Source organism: Podarcis liolepis (assembly GCF_965112155.1).
Source record: "Podarcis liolepis genome assembly, chromosome: 15".
In the NCBI taxonomy this organism is placed as follows: domain Eukaryota; kingdom Metazoa; phylum Chordata; class Lepidosauria; order Squamata; family Lacertidae; genus Podarcis; species Podarcis liolepis.
Window position 1 is genome coordinate 4,922,328 of NC_139566.1, and position 12,817 is coordinate 4,935,144.

At 51.1% G+C, this 12,817-nt stretch overlaps 1 protein-coding gene, 1 long non-coding RNA gene and 1 pseudogene across 4 annotated transcripts in view; 2 read left to right on the top strand and 1 right to left on the bottom strand.

Annotated features, from left to right (window-relative positions):
• Positions 1-12,817, bottom strand: part of PI4KB (phosphatidylinositol 4-kinase beta) — a 50,994-nt gene that overhangs the window by 22,910 nt on the left and 15,267 nt on the right. For both annotated transcript variants that reach the window (XM_083477033.1, XM_083477032.1), the window contains exon 3: positions 11,266-12,248. In XM_083477033.1, coding sequence (XP_083333159.1) covers positions 11,266-12,219 — 954 coding nt within the window. In that variant the 5' untranslated portion in view covers positions 12,220-12,248. The remainder of the gene's footprint in view (positions 1-11,265; positions 12,249-12,817) is intronic.
• On the top strand, positions 296-2,653 carry LOC310694426. The gene is made up of 2 exons (XR_014519690.1): positions 296-715; positions 1,129-2,653. It is a non-coding gene; the product is annotated as an uncharacterized lncRNA (long non-coding RNA).
• Positions 6,920-7,421, top strand: LOC310694312 (small ribosomal subunit protein uS19-like; annotated as a pseudogene). The gene has a single exon. The product of its transcript is annotated as a small ribosomal subunit protein uS19-like (transcript).

Below are 12,817 nucleotides of genomic sequence, written 5' to 3' on the forward strand. Positions count from 1 at the left end.
GTCCAGCTCCGAGGGCCTTCTGGCGGTTCCCTCATTGCGAGAAGCAAAGCTACAGGGAACCAGGCAGAGGGTCTTCTTGGTGGTGGCGCCCGCCCTGTGGAACGCCCTCCCATCAGATGTCAAAGCAATAAACAACTACCTGACATTCAGAAGACATCTTAAGGCAGCCCTGTTCAGGGAAGTTTTTAATGTGTGACATTTTAGTGTATTTTTCGTTTCTGTGGAAGCCGCCCAGAGTGGCTGGGGATCAAATAATAATAATATATTATTATTATTATTATTATTATTATTATTATTATTATTATTATTATTATTATTATTATTATCAGAGCTAGAAGTGCTCCCTGGAGCCCACAAATTCTTTAAGTTAATGCGGAATAATTAAGACACTTGGATGCCATGGAAGGCAGCAGGCAGAGGTCTGGCTTAATGCCTACAGGTTGAACTTGTAATTTTTCTCTCTCCAGAGGTTGCCTGCTTTCCAAAACGCCTCTGGAAACTGGAGGCTTGGCAGAGGCGCTGAGGATTTTAGAGACTAGATACCCAGATCCACTCTGGAACACCAGCTCCCAGGATCTCTTTTGGGACAGATCCTTCAGCTTAATACAAGGCAGGGCGCAGAGCCCACCGGGTGTCCTTGGGACAGTCGCTTGTGAGAACAGAATGGTGGGTTTCGGGGAGGAAAACACAGGCAACACCCTGGATGGACAGCAAGGTAATAAACTATAAAATAACCCGTTTGCAACAGGTGGAACAGGTCGGTGCTGAACAGGGAGAAATTCTGTTAGCAGGAGGATGGGGGGGGGGAGTTCTACAAAATCAGACAAAGAGATGTGGGAGATTCTCAGGCTGTGTTATATCCTCCCCATCGTAAATCTCACACCCCCTCCCATTTTGCAAAAAAGGGAGTTTTAAAAGCCTTTTAGGGCAAGTCACTTTTTTTTTTACGAAAAGAGGCCAGGGTTTCATCCGAGCCAAAGCTTACTAAGATGTAAAACCAGTAATAACAATAAAAACAAGAGGAGGAGAGAGAGAACTCACCTTAAGAAAGCCAAAGTGAAACCAAAAGTGGGCAGAGTGGTTGTTTTGACAACTTTCCCTTAATCACATCACTTCTTTTTTCCCCAGTAGGATGAACCACCCTGGAAAGGACTCTGTCTCTCTGCCAGCCTACAGCAGATGTGTGGAAACTGTTGCTGGACTGCAGCTCCCATCCCCAACCACTGGTCATGCTGGCTGCCAGGGCTGATCGGAATTGGGAGCTGAGCAACATCTGGAGGGCCAGAAATGTTCCCCACCTCTGAACCCAGAGTCATTCGGCTGAAACCAACACCAGGGGCTATCTAGCACAGGCTTCAAACAGTCAGGCCCGCCTGGTCACCTGGGGCGACTCTCAAAGGCCTCCAGGCAATCCAACACAGAAGGGCTTTGCACGCTTTCCTCACTAGGCATAATTTTGTACACCTCTGTTGTGTTCTCCAATCTTCCAGTCGCTTCCTCCCTTCCCAACCTGAGCATGCAGGGGAGAAACTGTGACCTTTCCTCACTGGGGAGGCATTCCACATACATGCGCGTGTTTTTCTGCATCCCTTTAAGCTCGCCATTACCTTTTTATTTGAGACGGCTGGGGGAAACTATGCTACGTCTAAGCACGGCTATTTCCAAATGCGGGAAATGGTGAGGAGAGTAAGAAGCAAGCCAGCATAGGGAAAAGGGAGAGGAAAAGACAGTGTTGATGCCAAGAGGAAAGGTGTGTTTATATATATAGAATTGTAGAGTTGGAAGGGACCCCCAAAGGTCCTCTAGTCCAGGCATAGGCAAACTCTGGCCTTCCAGATGTTTGGGACTACAATTCCCATCATCCCTAGCTAACAGGACCAGTGATCAGGGATGATGGGAATTGTAGTCCCAAACATCTGGAGGGCCAGAGTTTGCCTATGCCTGCTCTAGTCCAATGCAGAAATCACAGAAGACAGGATTTCTCTCCATCCACAGCTAATAAATTCATAGAATCACTGAACGGTTGGAAGGGACCCATTCTGTGGATGGGACAGTCCATCCTGTTCATATGGACCGGCCACAATATCCATCGTTCTCTCATCCAAAGAGCCTATGTCAGGCTTCCTCAACTTCAGCCCTCCAGATGTTTTGAGACTACAATTCCCATCATCCCTGACCACTGGTCCTGCTAGCTAGGGATCATGGGAGTTGTAGGCCAAAAACATCCAGAGGGCTGAGTTTGAGGAAGCCTGGCCTATGTATTAAGATTATCTCCTGCAGAACTGACGCAGCAATGGCTGGATGGACTTCGGCCCACATTTACGGCCCTCTATTAATGATGGTTTTCCGCTTGCAGTCCTTGTGGGGGCGAGTCGAGAGGAGATGAATGGCCGACTGCTCCCCCCATCGTGGCTCTAGGTTCGCTGACGATGCTTTTCTCCCCAGCACAGGGATAGGCTTTGTTATGCGTGCGCAAGGAAGATGGTGTTATTTCCAAGAGTACCAAAAACTGGGCCAAATCACGCGATGAGGACCGCTCCCCCCCAGTTTATGGAAAACAGAAGCAGGCATAGAAGCCAGACGGAGGAAGTCTGGCCAAGTCACCGAGGGGACAGAAATGGTTGGAATTCTTCTTTTATGTTCAAAGGGCCAATTTATTTTAATTCTTTTTTTAAATTGAACGAGGCCAGGAGAAAGGAGTAGCTGTTGGGCCCATTAGAAAAATGTAAAATGATCAGACTTTAAAAAGGGGGGGGGGGAGGGAACACTGTGCTTCCTTCACAGACACACAAAGCCCACACAGTGTATGACACCCCACAGAGGACTTTGAGACCTCTCATAGATAGCAGCTTTATGTCACAGAATCAGAGTTGGAAGGTGACCCTGAGGATCATCTAGTCCAACCCCTTAAAATAATAATAAATCCCACCGTTCCTCCTGAAGGAACCCAGGAGGCAAATGCATTCGTAACGGCAAACCACTGCGAGGGTTTTTGTTTTTACAATCGAGCAGTGTATAAATGTCCTGAAATAAAATAAACAAATAAATAAACACACCAGTATGGTTAAAAAGAAAAAAGCTTTTTATCTTGAACTGGTGTAATAAAGGACAGGAAAATGCAAACCCACACACTTGATTAGGCATAGCATAATGCCTTCTTGTATAATGATATGGAGGCTTTATGTATATCAGGAAAGCAATATGTACTATCAAGTTTCCATTATTAAACCATTTTTTATCACTTCCATTTCTTCCCTTGGATTAATGCTGTTGCATGTGAAAGAATGAATGAATGCGTAAGAAAATGTGTAAGAAACAGGCTCATCTCAGCTATCTGCCAATCACCCATTCCCACCACCCTTCTGAGTAATACCCCTCCCCACCTTCTCACTATATAGAAGGATCTGGCAACTTCTGTTTCAGTGTATCTGAAGAAGTGTGCATGCACACGAAAGCTCATACCAAGAACTAACTTAGTTGGTCTTTAAGGTGCTACTGGAAGGAATTTTTTATTTTGACTATGGCAGACCAACACGGCTACCTATCTGTAAGAAAATGTGTGTTAAAGAATGCTCATCAGGAATCTACAATTCTATGATTCTCTGATTGAACAGATTGGAGGTGTATATCCCTCCCTGCTGAGCTGATTGGCTGCAGGCCTGCCCATCTTGACATTAAAAAGCCCTCTTCACAAGGGATCAGAGACGGCAGAAGCCCTTGTCCGATTTCACCTGGTTTCCAAACCCAAACAGGAAACCTCTGCAGTGATGTCGATATTCCCCCGGTCTCCACTTGTCAGTGTCTGAATCATCCTGAGTCACTCTCACCCAGTTGCCACAGAGACCTCAGAGCAAGGGGAGCGCTCCTTGCACAAAGGTTGCCCAGCTCTGCCAAACACACACACACACAAAACGCCTGCCTGCTGTGTCACCACAAAGCAGGTTCCGAAGCGCTCTCATGTTACACAGCAAGGATTTCCTGGCAGGACACAACTGGCTCCTCCTCCAGCACCCCCTGCAAGATTACCTGCCCAGGTGCAAATGCCACAGCGAGACTGACAGAGACAGAGAGAGAGAGAGAGAGAGAGAGAGAGAGAGAGAGAGAGAGAGAGAAAGAAAGAGAAGCTCAAGTTTCTGTTTTTAAGGCTTTTTTTAAAAAGTGAAGAAAAATAGACCGTTCTCATTTGGTAACTCTGCAATACAGTGGTACCTTGGGTTAAGTACTTAATTCGTTTCGGAGGTCCGTTCTTAAGCTGAAACTGTTCTTAACCTGAAGCACCACTTTAGCTAATGGGGCCTCCTGCTGCTGCCGCGCCGCAGGAGCACGGTTTCTGTTCTCATCCTGAAGCAAAGTTCTTAACCTGAAGCACTATTTCTGGGTTAGTGGAGTCTGTAACCTGAAGCGTATGTAACCTGAAGCGTATGTAACCTGAGGTACTGCTGTACTTTAAAGTGGGCAGACATCAGGATTGCAGGATCTGTTGCTGCCGAGAAGCAGATTTCAAAACTGTGGCTCAGATGGGCACATGCACCGCTGGCGCTGAGGGGCAGAGCATGCCTTTTGAGCCCAGAGCCTGGCATGCAAGCCCTTCCGTGGAAGGAAAACCCCACGCCTGGTATTCGCTCACAACTGAAGCAGGAGCTTTTCAGCTGCCAACTGCCCAGAGATCTCCTGGTAGACTCTTCATCTGCCTTTTGCTCCTGGCTGAGAGGGACTGAAGAAGCCTTTTCAGTCACGAGGGCCGCATTTCCTTCTTGGCAAGCTTTGGGAGGCCGTGTGCCAGTGGTGGGCGGGGGCCAGAGGAGAAAGGAGGCAGGGCGACAGAGGCAGCTCTTACCTCTGCACAGTAGGCCTACACCCCAGCTGTGCAAAAAGTTAAGAGGCTTTCCTACTTCCCCTGCATGCAGACGCACCTCTCCACCCAAATATCGTAGTTCAAGGACATGTTCCAGCTAAGTGAAGGCACTCAAGGGCGACCCACAGCAGTGCCAGCGAGAAGAGTGGGGGGCCGGGGAGAGGTCCAAGGGCTGGAGAGAGGGGAATGACGCGCCCAGAGGTCCGGCCACTGAATTAAATCACGGCAAGCCTACTGCTTTCTGGCTAAGGGTTTCACTAGCTGGGTGGAAAGTTGTCAGAGGAGGGGAAGGGTGCATTCGTAGGGGCAAGACAGACACACATATATGTAACAGAAGAGCCAGTACAGTGGGCAGGGATTCCCTCCCTGTCATAAACCGAAGCAAGTCATATGAGGATCCCTTGCCACAATGGTAGATTATTAGGAAAAAGGAAGCCTCCAGATCCACCAGGTCCAGCTCAAGCGAGAGGCAGACTCTTGCCAAAGTAGTCAATGCTAATGGAGTTAGCAATCTGCGTGCTAAAATGTGCATTTTAAGAGGCGATGAGACTAAGGGGTAATATTAAGAGGCGCTCAGACCAGCCAAAGCATAAGAACGTAAGAAGAGGCGGCTGGATCAGGCGAATGTCCCATCTGTGGGTTGTAATCCACTGGGAGCAGTCAAGTGCAACATTACCTGTTTTGCTAGAGTGGTCATGCTAGAGTTGGTCCAGCCAGTCAAAACTTCCTGTTCCTCCTGGCCTGGAGCATCCTTCCTTGCGTGTGACTAGTAGGTGGGCGGGACGTTTCAGACCTTGTAAAAGGCCAAGTCACACAGCCACCTCCCTCTCTTTGATCTTCTTTTTCGTCCTGCGAACTTCCTAATTCACCTGGACTGGACTGCTGGCCTCCAGCAGTCCCCCAGGTTATCTCCCATATGGGGTAAACCTGTTTGTACATGTTTGTAACTTTAAGCCTAAAGCTTTGCTTCAGGGATCACACTGTGCTCTGCCTGATCACGAGTAAAACTACTTTTTTTGTTACTTATAAATAAGACTGTTGTGTCTTTATTCTTTTAGGTAAACGTAAAGGGACCCCTGACAAGTCCAGTCGCGAACGACTCTGGGGTTGTGGCGCTCTTCTCGCTTTACAGGCCGAGGGAGCCAGCGTTTGTCCGCTTCCACAGACAGTTTCTCCGGGTCATGTGGCCAGCATGACTAAGCCGCTTCTGGCAAAACCAGAGCAGCACACGGAAACGCCGTTTACCTTCCTGCTGGAGCGATACCTATTTATCTACTTGCGCTGCGTGCTTTTGAACTGCTAGGTTGGCAGGAGCTGGGACCGAGCAACGAGAACTCACCCCGTCGTGGGGATTCAAACCGCCGACCTTTCGACCGGCAAGCCCAAGTGGCACAGTGGTTTAACCCACAGCGCCACCCACATCCCATTTTATTCTTTTAGGAGGGATCAAAGGGGTCTTACCAGGAATAACAGAACATATCTCAATCTGGGCAAGCCAGATTGAATTGTTTGTTGTCTTAAGAGACTCACACAAGTTTGCAACCAGCTTTCTGCTGCGTAAGAAGGGGAACGCACTCTGCTATATAAAGTAACTTGCCAGTGTGAATTAGGACGGATATTAATAATCAATATATCCTCTCCTGCCACCCTCAACATTCCCACACCCTCTAGCACAGCATCCTGTTCCCACAGTGACCAAACAGATGCCTCAATAGACAACTCAGAAGCAGGATCCAATCGCAAGAGCCCTCTCCTCTCCTTTGGCCTCCAGTCACTGGTATGGAGAAGCGCTGCTTCCTCCGACTGGAGGCAGAGCACAGCCACCATGGCTGGTAGCCATCAATAGCCCTCTCCTCCTCCACAAATTTGTCCAATGCTCTTTTAAAGCCATCTAGGTTGGTGGCCATCACTCCCTCCTGTGGCAGGGAGTTCCACCGTTTAACTCAGTGCTGCGTGAAGAAGTCCTTTAAGTATCCTGACTCTTCCAGCATTCAGGGTGTCACTGAGTTCTAGTGTCATGGGAGAGGTAAAATATTTCTCTCACACACTTTTTTTTTCCTGGAGGAGACTGTGGACAAGATGGCGGAAGTGAAGCAGAAGAAGAAGAAGCGTACTTTCTGGAAGTTCACTTATCGGGGTCTTGACCTGGACCAGCTCCTCGACATGTCCTATGAGCAGCTGATGCAGCTGTACAGCGCCCGCCACCGCCGGCGGCTCAACCGCAAGCAGCACTCCCTCCTCAAGCGGCTGCGCAAGGCCCATGGAGAAGCCTGAGGTGGTCAAAACCCACCTGCGAGACATGATTATCCTTCCGGAAATGGTGGGCAGCATGGTAGGCGTGTACAATGGGAAGACCTTCAACCAGGTGGAAATCAAGCCTGAAGTGATTGGCCACAATTTGGGAGAGTTCTCCATCACTTACAAGCCCGTTAAGCACGGCTGACCTGGAATCGGGGCCACCCACTCCTCTCAGTTCATTCCTCTGAAGTAAGGGGATTTGGGAAGGCTTGTGTCTCGCGTGTAAATAAAAGGGTTTCCCAACAAAACAAAACAAAACACAAAACAAATTTCTCTCTCTCTCCATGCTATGCATAGTTTTATAAACTTCTATCATGTTGCCCCTTACTCGCCTTTTCTCTAAACTCAGAAGTCCCCAAACTGCAACCTCTCTCTATAGGGGAGTTGCTCCCTCCTCTCCCTCTTCCAACTCTACAATATCCCTTTTGAGGTGAGGCAACCAGAACTGCGATTTTAAGAAGTGCTCAGCCTCAGCCAAAGCATTTCCCACATTTTCCTCGGAACATCCCTTGCGGCACTTCGGGCCCAGAAGACTCTCCACACGTCGCCAGGAGAAATCCAGCCCTGCGTGAATTAATAAGCATTCCGGGCTCCGGTTTCCAGTTGGCGAGTGGCTGGGATCATCCTGGGCAACCGGCGGCCTCCGAGCTCCTGGCTTTCTATCAGCCCATTGTTCCCCTGTGAACAATGAAGCGGCAGGGAGTGGGAAGGGCTCTGCGAGCGGCCTTTGGAGCCATCTGGAAGACAAGCCTGGGAATCGAGAGCGTATAGGGTGGTCAATTGTTCTGGCTTGGCCGGGACGGTCTGGGGAAGATCGCCTTCGCGCCCCAAGTCAGCATGCAGCACCGGGCAGAGTGCCGGCTTCCGAAGGCGAAGCCAATCGGCTGCGCATCTCTCATACCCGCCTACCTCGCAAGGTTGTTGTGTGGGCAGGATCAGCTATACCTCTCCCATGCACGCAACTGAGATTTCATGGGTGGAAACATGATTTTACAAAATGAGAGAAGAGGCCTATGCATTCGAGAAGAGGGGAGGAAAGAAGCCCGGTTTCTCCACATGCATAGGCTCAGAAGAATTCCATGCAGCTCAACGCCTGAAAAAGAAATTTCTGGAATTTCTTTTATTCACTGCACACGCTAAAAAACTTGAGGCCGGCTCCTGCTAACTCGGCATTTCAAGCACGTTCCCCATCTTTAAAAGCAGATTAGACAAATTCATGGAGAATAAGGCTATCAAAGGCTGCTGATCACGATGGCTGTGTACGCCCCACTCCGGGATGAGGATTAACAAAAAGTAACTGGGATTCGCAGGCGGGGAGAGTTGCTGCTGCTGCACCTTTGGGGCATCTGCTTGGCCACTGTGAGAGAAGGAGGCTGGACAGGATAGGCCCCCTTTGGCCTGATCCAGCAGCCAGGCCCTTCTGATGTTCTTATGGAACCACGAGGTCCTAAGTAGATACCGCACAGTTTCCCAGTTCTGTCACAAAACCCCAGCGAACCTATCCCCTTACTTCCCCCTAGGCTTTATCATGGGACCCCCACATCTCTCAAATGCCCCACGCCCAAAGAACAGCTGCGCCAAGAGCACTCGGCAACCGCGTCTGACGCAAGCCCGAGTCTACGGAGAGACAGGGAAAGTTCTGGCGCATTAAGTATTCATTGGCTGCTCTGGCGATACTGAAATTCCACCCCAGAGTTTCTGCTCGGATGATCTCCAACAACGTGCGCCAAGGGGGTAGGAGAGAGAGAAAGAAAGAAAGGGAGAGTGAAAGTAGACCTCTTGGCTCGCCTCTGGTGGCTGAGTTCACGGACCAATGTTTTGCCAGATCGAGGGCTGGAAAGAAAGAGAGATTGCGGTCTGGCAGAGACAACCACAGCAGCACATCTGGACGCCAGAACAGGCACATCCAGCAGCACCGTACAGGCCTGATGCATTGCAGCTCCCATTTGTCAATCACATGACGCCAAAATGATGTCACGTATTTGACACCAAATTTGGCCCCTGGAGGCTGATCCTGATAAGGATCTGGTCCGCGGAGCCAAAAAAGGGTTCCCCACCCATGATTTAAAGCTCTCCAATTTTTGTTCCCCCGCCCCACAAGCATGGGAATCCCCAAGGTCTTTCACTATGTCCACACCCATTGAGATTCAGCAGCTGGTGTAGCATTGGGTATCCACCCCCACCACAATCTCTTTCCACCACTTTTTAATTCTTCCACCAGTTTTTCTTCTTTAATAAAGGCAGACGGCGGAAAGGATCTTGCTCTGGGTCGGGCTGGGAGCCCGTTTTATTAATTAAAATAAATGAGGGTGAGGAATGATGGGAGTTGTAGCCGAACAACATCTGAAAGGCACCACATCAGCTGCTCGAGAGCGTTGGACCAGCAAGACGTGGGTTTATACCCCTGCCTGGCCAGTAAGCTCCCTGGAGGACCTCTTAGGCCTAGCTTACCTCACAGGGTTGTTGTGAGGATCCACATGAAAGGATAGGGAGGAGCCACATACCCCCCCCCAAGCTCCTTGGAAGCAGCTTGGGATTAAAAACCACAACATGCAAAACTAGATCATAATTCCATGAATACCCCTGGATACATTTGTTCCCCTCTACTGCAAGACTGGGGAACCTTCAGGTGTGGCTGGGACCCCCAATTCCCTTCAGCCCCAGCTGCCAGCATAGCCAACCATGAGGGACGGTGGGAGTGGCAGTCCAGGAACACCTGGAAGGCCACAGATGCCCGCCATCCCTGTCTCCGTAAAAACCCAAGAGGATTTGTGGCGGGATTTCCCCATGGAACACACAGGACCTTATGTTCCCTCTCTCTATCTCAGTCAAGATCTATCACCACTTTTGGCAAGGAAATCCAAGCAAATTAATACTCTGGGTTTCAAAGTTTCTTTTCTGCACATTTTTTTGTTTGTTTCCTGAAAGAGAGAAATCACACCGCCAACACCACCGGGTGGAAGAGAGAATTCATGGAGAGAACAAAATACTGGAGCCAAGACGGCTTTATCGACTGTAGAGGCGGAGCTAAAACTAGGTCCTGCCCACTGTCCCATGGCACTGTCAATCAGTGGCTAGCCAGGGGCTAGAAGACTCTCCGGATGGTGAGCGCGGCTGCCCCCTGGGATTGCCATCTTCCCCATCACCCACCCCCAGGTCCACTTACCCCATTCCTCAGAGCGGGAGGCCTAGAACCTCGCCCACATATTCCCAATATGTCATATTAATCACGCCGACTCCTGTAAGCATCTCCTTATCTAGCACGGCCTTCCCCAGATGTTTCAGGCTCACAGCTCCCATCAACCCAGCCGGCACCACTGGCCTGGAGCAAACAATACGGCTGGGAGCCTGAAACATCTGGAAGGTGTCGTGGTGGGGAAGGAACACAAGAAGCTGCCTTAGAAGGAGTTATACCCATAGTCCTGCCAGCATGCTGAATGGCAGCAGCTCTCCAGGGTTTTCAAGCAGGGGACGTTCCCAGCCCTACCTGGAGATGCCAGGGATGGAAACTGGGACACTCTGCATGCCCATCAGGTGTTCCACCCCAGGCCCACAGCCCTTTCCCAAGGCTGCCCCGATACGTGTGGATTTTCGACCGTAAGACCCTTGAGGAACAGGGTACATATATAAAAATTGTAAACATGGGATTGGAGGCCATGGTGGGCAATCAGGGCAACACACATGTGCCCCCTGGCCTTTCTCTTTTCCTCTACCGCTATTGGGGGGACTGGTTGGCAACGCCCGATTACATCGTCCCAAGAGATGCTCGAGATCAAGCGGTCCCTTGATAAGCAGCAGAAATGGAACCGCCCTGTCCCACGTTGGATCCGCATGAAAGCTGGCAGCAAAATCAGGCCGGACTCCAAAAGGAGGAGGACAAAGCTGAGCCAGGAAAGCAGCCACAACCTGGTTGGCACATGTCTTACCTTATGCCCAGCTCTGTGGCATGAGAATGGCCTCTGCCTACCAACTTGCCACAGAGCTGGAAGCCCACCCTAGGCAGAATTTCCCCTCTCCTGATACGTATGTTTTCACAAGGATTAAAAGCTGAATACCCCAGTAACCTATCCCCCTGCCCTGTGAATCCAGGGACCCCCCTCGCCCCACCTTACCTCGTCGTCGTTCTCCACTTTGGGGTTGCTGGCGGTTCTCTTCAGGTTGCTGCTGAGGTGGATGCCGACGGTGGCGTCCGACTTGGACCTCTGGTGAGTCCTTTTGGAGGGGGAGAGCCCCGCCTCGGGGGCCGGGCCGAGGGCCGGCAGCTCCCTCTTCCGGTGGGCCGGCTTGAGCTCGTCGGAGAGGATGAGCTTCCGCAGCTTGGTCCCGCGGGAGTGGCGCTGGGTGGAGATGTGCATGTCCGAGGAGTAGGCGCCCAGCAGGAGGGCGCACTGCAGGGAGAAGTTGATGCTCTGCCGGCAGCGGTGGACGATGTAGGGCTTGATGGCGTCGCCCACGTCCTCGTCCATGTGGATGTACATGTTCAGCAGCTGCGGCAGGTAGAAGTCCACGTCCTCGTTGCGGAAGCAGAAGAGCCGGTTGCCGATGTACGCCTGCACGCCGGGCTCCTTCGAGTTGTACAGGTACGAGATCGCCATGGAGATGTCGAAGAGCTTCGACTCGAACAGGCGCAGCAGCCACGACTGCTTGGCCGAGTTGTTCTTCTGGCGTCGCCGGGCGCTCTTGACCGAGTTGGCCGCGTGTTGCTGCTCCTCCTCCTGGATCTTGTCCGGAGGGTCGTCCAGGCACTTGATCTCGCAGCACTCGCCGGGGCTGCCGTTCAGCAGGGCCAGGCCGGGCCGGCGAGCCGCGCCTGCGCTGCCGTCCTTCAGCTGGATGGACCCGTCGGGAGAGATGCAGTGCATCAGCTTGACCTTCTCCAGCACCTCCTCGCAGGCCTTCTTGGCCACCTCGGGGTCAATGACCGCCAGCTCGCCCACGCCTTCCGTGATGACCCCCAGGGCCGCCACCCCGCCATTTCCTGGGGGCGGCAGCACCGCTGCAGCCAGGGCCGCCTCCTCCTCTTCCTCCTCCCCTGGCGGCGGCACGTCTGCGTCTGAGTCACTCATATCCAAGGCGGGTCTGTGCTCTTTCAAAGCTGGAAAGCAAACCGGGAGAGGGAATTAAAAGAGAAGGTGCGCTCATCAGGCGGCCTGGGAGCACAGAGTGCTGGCCTTACGCAGCAACGCAGGTGTTCTCTCGAGGAACTTGCGTCCTTCCCCAAAAGGCAAACTAAGACTCTAGTCCTCATGGTTGCAAATAACAGCCTGGTTTAATAGGTACACCTGGCTCAGTATTGACTACGCTGACTGGCAGGGAACATTTCCAGCCTTGCCTGGAAACGCTGCAAGGGATTGAACCCGGGACCTTGTGCACACAAAGCAGATTATCATTGAGCTGTGGCCCTGCTAAATACAGCCTGTATTTCAGTGCTTAAAAACAAACAAACGGACGATCCCGTTTCACATTCCACCACCAAGACCTTGGTTATTCATAGAAAGAGGATTCTTTTGCAGCAAATACAGGCTGGGAAAAGGCCACAAGATTGCTAGGGCATAGAGCTATGCCAGTCATCTGTAGACTAAAAAGGGGGGTGGGATGAGTGCCAACGTTCCTCCTCCTTGGTCACCAGAAACAATTTCTGACTCACCACAGGTGACCAGCGTT